Source organism: Chroicocephalus ridibundus, chromosome 8 (genome assembly GCF_963924245.1).
Source record: "Chroicocephalus ridibundus chromosome 8, bChrRid1.1, whole genome shotgun sequence".
Classification (NCBI taxonomy): domain Eukaryota; kingdom Metazoa; phylum Chordata; class Aves; order Charadriiformes; family Laridae; genus Chroicocephalus; species Chroicocephalus ridibundus.
Window position 1 is genome coordinate 3,051,459 of NC_086291.1, and position 14,063 is coordinate 3,065,521.

Here is a 14,063-nt window from a genome sequence, read left to right on the forward strand (position 1 = left end):
AACTTCACAAATCTATGGCCAAAAATAAACTAAGAAGTTGTCTCGCTGCAAAGAGAAACATAATGGACTTACCTGATTTTCACTGCCCAGGCAGTGAGCACGAAATGACAAAGCAGAAAATATGGTCTGACAAGTTAAGTTATATTTTCAATAGGATTCTCTCCATAGAGAAAAATATTGCTATATTGCAAGATCACAAAATATCGCAAAGTATTGAAAGTGAGAAAGGGAGAGATGTATCAGCAGGAGGAGAGAAAATATTTTTATAGGGGAAAATTCTCCAAAGAAATAGAAATACATGTACCTTCTACCTGACGAACGTTTAAAGGCTTGATGGTAATACATACTGTAGACCTTTGAGGTAAGTGCAACCTGTACTTGTGACTAATGATTTCACCATCTTCTTCTAAGTAGAAGCATCCTTTGGATTGTGCACATTGCCATTCCTGGAAACCAAGCAAATGTTAGATGTTGCCTTCATCTTTGATCAAGATAAAAACGCCTTCTCTGAAATATTAATCTGATGATTTAGTAAATCCTGCATAAAAATATAACACAAGATGCAGCACTGATCTAATTTTTTTTTTTTAATTTTCTCAAATAGTCCTTCTTGTAGTCAATTTTTGCAGGCAGTTAGTAACGTTGCTTCACTTGCGAAAATGCTTGAAAAACATACAGATTACCCCAATGCTCAAATAGTTGAAATGAAATTTAATTGCCAGGAAGAATCAAACTGAATTCATGAAATTCTCTGAACTGTGTGATTTACCACTGAAAGGCTGGAATTCTGCTACATTAGTTCCATCAGGCCAACCAAGCAAAGAACATAACTGATTAGCTGAACGACGGAGGAGTTATTTCCTCAGACAAATCACAAATACAAGTACTGGTCAAATTAAGTGATTTTTCTTGGCTTCTGTCAAAGCTATTGGAGAGACATAAACTGAAAACTGCTGTGTTTGTGAATAATAGGGTTCCTAAAGAAGCCATGATTTTGCTGAAATGCTCAAACAGCTACATGCTTCACCTCTTTTTTTTGTATTTTTTTTTTGAAACAGCAGTTCTCAGTTTTCAATTTCAATATCATTTGAATGATACTTCTTTAGCAACATAAAAATAAAGTCCTTATAGGAGGACTTTATTTTTGCTGCCTTGAGGAGCGCAAGACATTCTTGATTTGCCTTCCCTGGTCTGGATTAAGTCCGTTATTTCTAGTAACTCTCCTAGCAGCGGGAGATAATGTTTCTGAGCGGAGCCTAGCGGGAGGAATCTTTCAGTGCAGTCTCAGCAGAGAGCTCTGTCCAGGTGGCTGAACCTCTGCTTCGTGTTCAGCGTCACAGGTAGCTAACACAGATTTGAAAAGAGAGCTTCTAAAAAACGGAGGAGGTCTGCATGTAACTCTCAGTAACCAGGCTAACTACTAACTCTGCCTAAGGCCAAACAGCCTTCATCAGTGCTACATTTAATTTCTCCTCTTAAAGAACCAGTTCTTGTTACAACACATTCACACTCCATTGATGGTACTTTACAGCCAATGACCTAAAGGTGTCAGGCAAGAACTGGACTTTACTAGAGTACGCACACCCAGGATGCCAAGTAACTCGGTTGGTAATACATGTAGCTCCGATCCTGAATTTAGATTTCTCCATTCACAACTCTACCTTTCTTAAGAACTTAAATTACTCGGGGACTCACAGATCTAAGCGCTTTCAAGTCCTGTGCCACAATTTTGCCACTGATTTCTGTGGGAACAGGATCAACTCCTCTATACTAAACATTTCTAACATGGGAGTTAATAGTAACATTAGAGTCAATCTAAATCAGTGCTAGAATTCAAATATGTAGTTTAATCTGTTAAATCATTCCAGTACCATTCCATTCTCGGTAAACTGTTTATTCCAATACTTGCACAACTCAACTTCATCTAAAGTCTATATGCAGTAAATTGAGATTTTTCCATAAAACTTGACGCAGGTGAGATAAGCTTAGAGACTATAGCAAGCTAACAAGAAGTTAATACCGTACAAAACTCTTTGAAAAATTAATGGCATTCTGAAAAGACCAAAGTCAAAAGGTCTGCTAATGAAGCAACGTGGCTGTTCTTTGAGACATAAAAGAGCATAACGTAAGTTTAAACAGCAGTCCAAATGTACTATAACTAGTCAAAGAGATACTGGGACAATTTTCACGTACCAAAATTACTTTAACAGCCACGTTCTGTTCCCCCTCTCTCACTATGGCAGTGGTCTTCAAACCATCATCTCCCAGATAGTCCATGGAGAGTAGCTTTGTCCTGTTTGTTTACCCTCCATTTTCTAGCTGTTATTTCAGATGAAAGACTACCATTTTTGCAGTTTTGCATTTACATAGATATTGCTACAACAGGGACATCAAACAATCCAAGTAAGCAGGGAAAACATCTCAAGGAAAAACGTGCAGGTTAAGATGCAAGCAACAGAAAGCAAAGATTTGACAGTGCTTTAGGAATCAAGTACTAAACTGTTGTTCTTGCAGAGAGCGTAAGGTGGTGCTATATTCTCTAAATTATCCACGTCAAATTACAAACAGGTATGTAAACTGGGGAAGCTAAAATATTATTTTCTGTTTTGATTTTAGTACGTCACTTCAAAACATAACAAGAGTTGTCAAATAACAGCTAACATAGTGGGGAACGTCTGTATTAGAAATGTTAATCATAAAGAAATGTTAGGTACTACCTGCTGCTGCCAGTGCTGGCCACTGCCCAAATAATGTATTCCACCGCTATTATAATTTAAGTTATTATTGGAATTTTCCACACAGTCATGCATAATTCCAAATAAAAAACAATGTTTGAGAGAGGAATTGTTCCTATGATTAAAGCAAAGAGCTTCAGTTCAACACTTTATCTTGTACAAACCTGTTCCACAAGCACAGAAAGACTTGCCAGTTCAATTGCACGAGGCTACTTCACCAACGAGTGCGCGCATGTAACTACTTTTTTCAGGAAAAACAATTTTCTCAGGCATTTCTTTTGCTACCCACTGCATGTAGAGGTCTTTCACCGGCTTCGGTAGAGCGGAATGCAGAGGTGAGAATCCTTAGCAGGGACAACTTAGCTACCCAATGCAAAGAAATTTTAGAAAATGATACACTGCTCGCTTTTTTTTTTTTTTGTATTAATAACCTTAAATCTTGACTAAAACCGACACAAAGAACATTTTGTGGAAATTTAAGATCTTCATTAGCCATCTTTTAATTAATTCTGATTCAGCTACAGTTGAAGCCCAACAGGGCAGCATGTTGTTTATGCACATCTGTAGCACTTCTGCAGCACTTCTGCAACTGCCTATTTTTTCTCCCTGAAGTTATTTACATGTCTTTGAACATGTCACAAAACTCCACTGACAAAAAGAAAACACGTAGAAGAATGTACTATGAAACATTCCATGTTTTCTAGGGGCTTTTTAATTTAGACATTCACCATATTTTGACTTCCACTGTTTTTGTTCTGTCAGAAATGTAAAGTTGGCATTGGTCCAACTTCATCATGGGAATATTTTCTTACTGTCCCAAAAAGACAAGTTAACTGCAGGAAAAAAAATTCTGACTATAAGATAAACAAAAAGAATTTTTGGATGCTAGATTCTGAACCACACCACAAATGAATCACTGTGTGTTTATTCATTGATTTTAACAGTTTGTATCATGCCATTAAAAGTTATGGTTAAAAAAAAAAAATTAGTAGTTCTAGTTATACCTCTTCATGTTTATTGATTGATTTCAGTTTTTGTGTGATGCTAATCAATAGCAATCGATATTTACAGCTGCTTTTTTTCAGTCAGTTCTTACTGGCTTGTACATAGAAAGAGGAATCCAATATTGGGAAACTGCGCTGGTTTTATATACTACATATCATGTTTGAACAAGGTGAAATTGCAGGTTAAATTGCATGGAGGTCCAGATACCTAAACAGACTGCAAAAAATTCCTTTGAGATTATGTTTTTAAATTTTAATATAGAACAAATGTCACTGTATAGCAATGTCGAAGATATAAAGGACTTCAGAGTTCAATAACAAATACAGAGTTGTTATTTGAAACAAAAATGTAACTCATGAGAACAATCAGTTCAGTTTTCTAGCAGCAGTTACACTGTGTGGTCATAACCATTTTTTCCCTTTTATACAGGAGTCTCAAGGTGCACATTTTTAATGTATCCTAGCAGTTTCCAGTTAATGTTTTATATTTCTACAGCTATTATTTTCTGTTGAAAGAAAACTAGTAAAGGTTCAGTCAAGAAAGGGAAAACAAAGGAAAAAGATCAATATTAACACTCTACAAATATTGACTTAGGGAAGTGACTTTGTTGTCTTTCTCCCACAGGAATTTATATTGAATGAGTGATTTATTTAAAAGAAAATACTGATAGAACATATTAGTCTAACTAAAAATCAATATTTTCAGGCTACAGCATATATTTACAAATTAATGCCCAACAAACTGAATATGCTCACAGATCTGTTATTTATTTCCAATTACCTTTCATATAAAGGTTTATGATACACAATCTTTCAGACTACTTAAGCATTTAAAGTTCTCACCAACCTAATAAATTATTAAATTTTAAATTTCTCAAAAAGTCATTAAATGTTTTATCCAACAGTGGTTTCATTTATAAAAAACACACTTTGTTCTATTAAACCTTCACACCTGAAAAATTATTTTCAATAACTAGATGTCAGCAAAACCAACAGTATATAAAAATGTTAATAATAATATGTATGAAGAAACCTCTCAGTAGTTCATAGCTCCCCTTGACAAACTATTAATAAAACATAAGCTAAAAATCAGAGAAAAACGGTTTCTTATTTAAAATGCAATAACATATGTGCCTAGAGGAAAACAGCATAATTTCAATAGGACTAGCTTACACGATACCTTCATTGTGTCTGGCTCAATTAGCTTTGTGTTCCTGTTGCTACCGGCCCCCATGCTGATAGTGGTAGAAACGGATGCTTTGCAACTTTGAGCTGATGATGGTCTTGAAGGAGTTCTGCTATCACCTATAAACATAGATATTTAGTTACTATTACATTCTTTCAGGTTACTCCTCGTGCTATTTATCATAAAGCCTTGCATTTATAGGCACGCAGAGAAAAACCGGATGACAAAAACTTAAATCGCATAAGCTGACTCCCCTTATAATTATATAACATTTAATAATTCTTTACTTCCCTGATTGTACATCCCAGGTTAACAGGCGTATGAATGGCAGAACCTTGGAATCCAAATCTGCCTGAAGGACAAGAAATTGTTACCACATGATTCCATTTACCTTGGAATTAAGGTAAATCTGTCCTAAGTGTAGAGGTTTAACCTGTTTCTAATTTAAAGTTATTTCTTTCCAAGACAATGTAGTTTCCCTGCCAGACAGCACATCGCTTATGCACAGCTGCCCAACGCAATCACTTCCAAGCCGTTACTTTCAGGTTCCTTATGTTGGGGCAACTCTGCTGGTACAATTGTTGATTTAGCTACATAAACTCAGTCTTCATTACTGTTTTGTCGTCTTTGCACCTCTACAGTACTGCCTAGAATTGAAGCAACTAACAAGAGCACACACTACATGCCAATATTTCATACATGGTACATTTGCAGTCTGTTAGCCTGTGGTCTTTTTCCAGTTTGGGAAGGTTTGTAAGTATCTTTGCAACTTCAGGAAGAACATTAAACTCTCATATTGATTGTGCCTGAAAAGTAGCCTCAATAATTGAAACAAACAGACTGCTTATTGATAAATGTTTAAGGTTTCATCTCTGACCTAGGAAAGAAATAAATAACTTGCTATGTTGCAACATCTGAGCATTCATTTTCTCTCTTCCCTCTGGACTGTGTCACATAAGACTCAACAAAATTCACTCTTAAGAACTTGAGAGCTTCAGATCATAGATGGAGCCAAAGTCCATCTGAACACGGGGGTCAGATATTCTACTGAGACGTTTAAGCGATTGCCACAGTAGAAATTTATATTAGTCAATAACATCCTCACTAATCTGAGAAAAATTAAATAAATACTCCACTGTTCGTTGACCGAGAGCATGAACTCCAACAGAATGAAAACTCCCAACGTGAAACATAAATACCTTTTGTTGGTGCTAGTTTGTGATCAGTTTTCCTTGAGATTCTTGGTGATGGTTTTGACACTGGCAGTGTGATCCCTTCACAAGAAGTTTCAGTTTGACTTCCAAACTGCTGCTGCCTCAGTCGACCATCAACTTCCAGTTTCTCTCGTGCAGTCTTGCAGCACTGCTCACTGGTTGTCATGTACAAGTCACAAAACTTTAAAGAAAGAAAAGTAATCTGTTAAGTGAAACATTCTTTCTCACAGTTTTAAGGATTAAAATGTAACATTAGTAAGGAAAGGACAGGTCAATAGATGTAATGCATTTTCTCTAAAAGCACAATATTAATTTTCATTTTAATGAATCAGAGCAACCACTCAAGCGACACAGTAAAATGGAGACATGATTCAACAAGGAGGTCCACTGCTGAATGAAAATTGAGTGCAACTTTCAGCCCCAGAGAATTTCTTTCTACATATTTGAAGACTGATTTTTTTTTTTTAACATGTATTTTTAATAGGGGGTTGTTTTTCTCCTATGAAACTATATTTATGTACAAATCTTTGTGGACTGTTTGTTCACTTCAAAACTTAGTCATTGCTTAGAGGTGATGTCAAAAAAGCTGGTAAGAAGTTGCATCTTGAAAATTAGATGTTCAACATATACAATAAGGTCCCACACACAAGAAATTATGAAATGTCACAGACATAGCATCTCTTCCTGATTAGCTGAGTTTGCTGACAATTGTCTTCTTTATCCTGACGTTCCTTAACTCTTACCTTCGCACATGCTGTTAGGCTTCATGCTTAATATTAGGCTGTGCCCAATACATTAAGTTCACTTGCAGCAAGTGACCTTTTCAAGGATAATATCCAGGGCAGCATGTTGTGAGATAAAGTGTGGGAAACAGAAATATATACCAGCCCACGTTCCAGTACATAGGCAGTTAGGGGGGGCTTGGGTAAGGTCATCAACGGACCAACACAGAGAGGTGGCATGTATTGTGTTTGATAATGCTAATACTGTTAAAAACATCAAGCCAAAGACACAAGAACAAAACACTCTGGTTGCCATACCTTGTTGTAGTCAAGTTTGCCACCGCAGTTAAAATCCGCTTGTTTAATAATGGCACTCGCTTCATCCCGAGTCATTGTTTCACCTCTCTGCAATAAAAACAACTCAGTTTGGGTTCCTAATAAAGAATGCTGTTCACCTACAGCACACATTTAATAAAAACACAAAGAAAGATTATCTTTTTATCCTTTCAGGGAGTCTTATCTTGCAATACATGTAAATGGACGTGGATTTGAATCATCAAAATAGAGGTCAACATCTTAAAAAATTATGTCCCTGCAATGCTACTAAATACTGAAGAGATGAATTGCATCACTTTATACAATTTTGTGGTGTCTTCTGGAAACCTACTGTGAATGATACCTACATCAATTTCAGAAAATCTTCCATAAACTGGGGAATCTTCTGGGGAATCTAGTTCCAGATATTTTTTAATGTGATTATGTTAAGCCACATCAATGACATGTACAGGTAAGTCTTCTGACATCTGCATGCTTTGGGCTGATCATAGAATCATAGAATCATAGAATTGTTGAGGTTGGAAGGGACCTTTTTAAGATCATCGAGTCCAACCTTTAGCCTACCCTGACAAGAGCCACTTCTAAACCATGTCCCTCAGTGCCCCATCTACCCTTTTTTTAAACACCTCCAGAGATGGTGATAATGCATAATGTCTAACCAAAGTATCAACCCACCCTAGCACAACTTATCTTAAGACCTCAATGAACTACAGAACGTCATAGCTGTGATAAAACCAAGACACTGACCATAATATTTTATGTATAGCTTGGATAAATGTTATTTTTTAACTTTTTATCTGTACACACATAGACAACTTGTGAGGTGAGAACAGCACAAGTATGTCATCAGCTGTCTTGATAAAAGTTCATAACCCCAAAGGGCTGCAGAGGGCCTCTGTAAAGAACAGATGGACTTGCACTAACTTAACCAATGCAGGGACATGTGCTTCCCTTTCTGTTACTCCACTGCAGTATAGATAGGATTTCAACAAAACGTTCTTTGAAAGCATTAAAAATATTTTCTCCGCCAGCTTCCACCTCCAAGGCGCATTTGCTGAAAGAGATTGACAGGTTATCAATGGCAAGACTGTAACGGCAAAAAATGGAAGAAATATCATAGATAACCACAGAAAACTAGACATAAAATTGAAAAAAAAAAACACAAACAAAAACCAAAATCCAAACATGAATCAGTTATTCATTCTTTTGATCAGGAATATTTGTTTACACATTCAGAATTGTTTCCAAAAATTTCTACAAATGGTTAAAGATGAATAATTAAGTTTCTACTGATGCTTACCGTTGTAAGAATTTTATAAAGTTCATCATGTAAAATATACCCAGTGTTATCTGGGTCTATTTTTCCAAATGCTTCAAGCAGTTCTGTTTTTGTAGCTGGTTTTTCTTTTTTTAAAATGGTACAAAAGTCATCAAAATTCAGTGTAGTTGTTTGTGAAGTCCAATATTTATTAACTGTCTTCTGAGACGGATTTCTTCCAGCCTGTTGAAGTACTGAACATTAAAACATAATATTAACTAGATATTCCAGCTGTCAGTAAAGGAGTTTTCTCAAAACATCCTTTAATCACTTCCCATGTTCAGACTTTTTTTTTTTTAAGCCAAATCAATCCAAGGGAAAAGCAGGTCTGAAGGACAGTTTTGCTTATAGTCTCAATCCTGTACTCTACTGATACAGACTGACTGTGACCTTCCCTGGCCTTGAATTCTGTGGCTTGTACCAGTGAAGTTCAAGCAGCCTGACGGGCAGATGAGCTCACTTGCATATTCTTTTGAAAGGAGTCATCAAACAGGCAGTGCCTGGCATCCTACATCATCCCTCGCAAACGGTGACCCAGCACAGAGATGACATACGCCGCACTGCTGAGAATCACATCCACTTTCTTCTACAGAAGAAGGAAGAAACCAGAGAGTAGTCTGTGACTTTATAACACAACAATATCGCAGGAACTATTTTGCTTAAAGGCTCTGATCTGCAGCTTCCACTTACTCGTGTGCACCATTCTACTAAACTCAATGGGATGTCTCCCTTAAAGAAAGTCAAGGGGTTCAAAGCATTAATTAAGGAAAACATCCATGAATTCAAAGACAGGCTCCTCAAGAGACAAGTGTAAAATTCAGCCCAGTGTCTATATCCCCTGCCTTAATATCAAGAACCTATTATTTGTAAGCTTGCAGATTATTAGGTCCCGTTTCTACCAAGATACACATAAATCTTTCCATTTATTTTGCCGAGAATTGAGATCTAGTGTAGAATTCATCTAAAACAATCATTTATGTCATACCTATACATTTGAACTTATCCGTTCAAATTATGCAACATGAATTTCAAACGTAAAGGAAAAATGATACTAACAGACATACATTGTTAAGGCCAAGAGCCAATACCATACATGCAACCAGCCCCACTGCTCCTACGCCTGGCATTCTTCAAAATGAATTTGCTGGATCTAGTTAGCTTCTTAAAAGCCTTTACTGAAGACATACTTGCATCAGTTTCCAGGGTGAATAAGGTATTATGTTAAATTGAAATTAAATTCAAATGCACAGTCTATCTGAAACTGGAAGGATGCTTTTATATCTTCCCATATAATCAAGTTTTTTAGGGAAACACAAGAGATCCTTCATCTCTACCCAGGCCAGCAGTTTTGATTTTTAGCCAGCTGACCAATGACCAAGTCTATGCTGGCTGAGAGCAGTTCAGTAGCATCTGTGAAATGAAGTGGTGGCATTGTTACAAATCTCAGTAGGCAACCGTGTCACCATAAAAACAAACAAACAAAACCAGACACCTTTGTTGCTAATCTTCGATTGAATGCCAAGGACTAAATAAAGATTTCTGCCCTATCACCTCTACAGGCGGAGTCAGGAGAATACAGCAAAGCTTACATCTTTATCCATGCAATGCTTGGGCACATAGCAATTGTTTAAGGATTTCAAGGTCAAGGTCAGCCAAGGAAGGGCAGTTACTCTGTGTGTTTGTTTACGGGGATAGCGAAGTTCCCTGGAATATTGATATAGCACAGTATTCACTTATATTTAACAGAGTATCCTTCAAGTATATGACAATTCTGTATTTTTATGTATCCTGGGAGATCAGCACTTGCCATACCCCACATGCCTCCCCAGTTTATATTTGTGAAAGTTCAATTAGACTGCACCTTTTATTTATACTTCTTTACTGACTGATTCTGCTAAATACCTTAAATAATATTACAACACAGGAAATGAAGCTACTGTCCGTGAATAAGTAAGACTCCTATGAATGAAATTTTGCAGAGACCATCTCTAAGTGAATATTTCACAGTTTACAATATTAGCCAAACATCATGTAGCAAGAGAGCTTACACACTAGCACCACTTATTTGATAAATGCCAGAATTTACTTCAGATGCAATATAAGTCTATAATAACTCTCAATGCTTACAAATTTTAAAAGAAGTCCTTAAATATCTCTGAAAAGACTGGGAGCCTGAACCACTAATTGCCCTTCCTGAGTTGACCTTGGAACCAAAAAGGCCCAAACACTTGCTATCTAGTGAAGTGGCATGTGGATAGAGATGAAAGCCAAAGCATATATAAAAGAGACGACATTTGTTCACACCGCTCCTATCTTAAAATACAGATTATCCAAAACTATCATTAGGATATTATAAAGGCACTTTTATAACAGCTGAGAAAGCCTGGATAACACTAAATCACATGCTGAAAGAATGTGCTTGCTAATGGGTAGAATTTTATGCACTGGTATAGGGAAAGAAGCTACAAACAATCAGTGCATCAGAGAAGTACACTCAGCTTTTATAATGGTGGATTCCATGTGGAGACCTCATGTATTTTAGGCACCAGGCATGCAGCCACTAGTGAAAAATATTTCCTTACATATGCAGAAAAAAATACGGTCACTAGAATTCTGATAAAACTAGATTCTCTGCTAGATAGCATAGCATGTTTTTCCCTTTAGCCGTTGCTTTTTTTTTTTTTATTACAAACAACTGCAATGCCATAATAAACATACTTTTTACTGGCATCATAATCTGAGAAGACTTGAGAAAGCAACCTGTACTACCATCCATCCCAAGTACATTCTAAGCTGCACCTGAAACCCACAAAATAAAAATCATTTGTTTTCAAATGATGATACATTTCGGTTCTCTTTATCTAACCGAAGGTTTATGTTCTCATGCTTTCCTTGTGAACCATGCGAACTGGAAACATTTTTTTCCAATAAAGCAAGGTAAGATTTTCACATCACAAAACTCCAAATTGAAAATAGGACTGAAAGACACTTTCATAAGTTTCCTAACACAATCCCATGCCATTACATCCAACCATGAACAAACTTTTTCATGAAAGGACAAAAATGCTCTAAGAAGGAGAAAACAAAACCAAAAAAAAAAAAACCAAAGCAAAAAAATCCCCAAACAAACCCCAAACACGGTAAGACATGGTACACAATCCTACAACTCCAAGAGACAGAAAAGTTGTTATTGTATTTACTTGAGAAATTTCATCTGGGATAGTGAAACATATTTCAGAGGTTATTACTCAGACTTATCTTACTCCTTTCCTATCTTACTTGGTCACTAAGGTATATTACAAAGATATCAATTTCCAATACACAGCCCTAACTACCATTTTTCAGGTAAACTTTTGTAACTTTCCCAATAATTCCATGCAAGGAACTTTAAAATTCCATAGGTCTTCAAAACAAAAGTTGTTAAGCTCCACAGCTTTCAGTATCTACTAACATCTTTATCTAGTACAGCTGATGCATTCAGAGATATTTTTTTCTTGTTGTACTGCTGACAGCAAAACACTTATACACAAATATAATATGGATGAAAAAATCAAAACTTTTCATTTTAGTCTATGGGAACATTGTAATTCAAAAGGAGTTTAAATAAAGTAAGAATTCTTATGAAACACTAGTGCCTGAAACAGTCCATTTGATCACAAAATTGGTAGAGGAAAGGCAATTATTTTCACATATTACTCAAAGTGGCTTAGAATTGATCTGTGATACTACCTTTAGGGGTAAATTGCCTCCAGTAATTTAGGGGTAAACTGTCGCCAGTAAACTACCTCCAGTAATTTAGGGGTAAATTTTCTCCAGTAACAACCTCTCCTATGAGTCTACAAACCTCTGTGCCAATTAATGCCAGTTATCATGGAGATTTCCTGTGACAGTGCAATAAGGAGCAATTGCCCCCTATAAACTGAACTGAGACCAACTCACTTAATAATTTGTAGTAGGAAAAAATTTATTGCAGAAATGTCACAATCAAAAAGCAATACCTAGGCCCACCTCAAGCAAGCAACAATGCTACCATCAAATTTGGTGTTGTTAAACAGCTCACTTAGGTCCCCTGTAAACTGTCAGCTGGTATTGACTTTTGCTCATTCATACTGGTGATTTACAGATGAAAAGCTCTGTATGCTATTCCCACTTCCCCGAGTCATCCAACACCTAGCAACAAAGAAGGAGGATTTGAGGAAAATGAAAAACTTTGAGGAATGGTGAAAAAATCACTACGTGACATATTTTCTAACAGGTAAATGATGAAAATGTCTTCAAAGATACAGCCACCAACACTTGAAATCTGAACCCTATCTAAAACTACTGTAAATTCCTTAAAACAGTTACTGAGTTTATGCGCTGGGATACTCTCACAGCTGAATTGCTGACTGCTGTTTGTAAACTACCCGCTGCAATCACCACACACAATAGTTATGGGGAAAAAAATATCTAATCGTTACCTAAACTGAGTTGTTCTTTTGATTTAATATTTTCTAAACTGCTTTTCAAAACAGTTAGATAGGCTGCTCGGCAGTTCATGTAAAAGATTGCTTCTTCTGCATGCTGGGACTTCTTTGCTTGGGAACTCTCTGAGCGTGTGACTTTCTGAACAGAGAGGGATGCGTTATTCTCAGGACTGCTGGCCATTCTGTGAAGAATACAATTACAGTTAGAGTTTGTTACTTTCTTGCCTGTTTAATAACGTCTCTGCTTTATACAGATTATCCTAACATCCAGGCCATATGCTTTTGGTTCTCTAAATCTGGGATGAGAATACATACCTATGTTTGTAGGTAGGCACCATGGGATCTGCAAACAAAAATAGCTTGAGCTCTACTTATTAACAACAGTTTATTCCCTATTGGCAGTCAAAAGTTTCATTTTATTGTATTTTATTTTAATTTCAGACATTTTATATCACAGTGATTATATAGTCATGTTATTTGAAAGCCTAAAAACAAATTTTCAAGTTATCTGTAATACAAACCATTGATATCCATGTTTAGAAGTAAACCACTAGGACTTGTCCATACTACACACTTACTACACATTTCTACGACAATTTCTCTCTTGCCACGTTAGCTAAATTCTCCTAATGACAGAATGGGAAAGTTTGTACAGAAGTGCACTTGTTGGCTGTGATGACTTTACTACCATTGTCTATGCCTAGCATGATTTGTCACAACAGTATATTAATGAACATATCATATCTACCACTGTTTTGTCCCCAGTGCCACTCTCATTGTTGCTACAGTTCACCAGCAGTAGCAAAAGTGGCTTCTCACGGTGTTTTCCTAAAAACACTCCAGTTTAAACATGGCCACAGGTGCGAAAGGCACAGAATTATTTAAAAGACTTTTTCACCAAACAACAATAACGAAGTAAATATTATCGAGAATGGATGCAGCGCTTACGTCATTGGAGAGCATTCTGTAGCTGTATGATTATGACTGACTCATGTCATGTTGGATTCTCTATTATAATTCTTGGTGTTAACAGCAGAGTAAAAACTCCCTTTGTCCTCCAGTGCAAATTACATGTAACTGTG

General features: G+C 36.4%; 1 protein-coding gene across 3 annotated transcripts in view; it reads right to left on the bottom strand.

The window, feature by feature from the left end:
• Positions 1-14,063, bottom strand: part of EFCAB7 (EF-hand calcium binding domain 7) — a 29,447-nt gene that overhangs the window by 13,463 nt on the left and 1,921 nt on the right. For all 3 annotated transcript variants that reach the window (XM_063343519.1, XM_063343518.1, XM_063343520.1), the window contains exons 3-8: positions 12,976-13,163; positions 8,498-8,709; positions 7,180-7,266; positions 6,125-6,320; positions 4,920-5,044; positions 305-446 (exon numbers count right to left, since the gene is read on the bottom strand). In XM_063343519.1, coding sequence (XP_063199589.1) covers positions 305-446; positions 4,920-5,044; positions 6,125-6,320; positions 7,180-7,266; positions 8,498-8,709; positions 12,976-13,162 — 949 coding nt within the window. In that variant the 5' untranslated portion in view covers position 13,163. The remainder of the gene's footprint in view (positions 1-304; positions 447-4,919; positions 5,045-6,124; positions 6,321-7,179; positions 7,267-8,497; positions 8,710-12,975; positions 13,164-14,063) is intronic.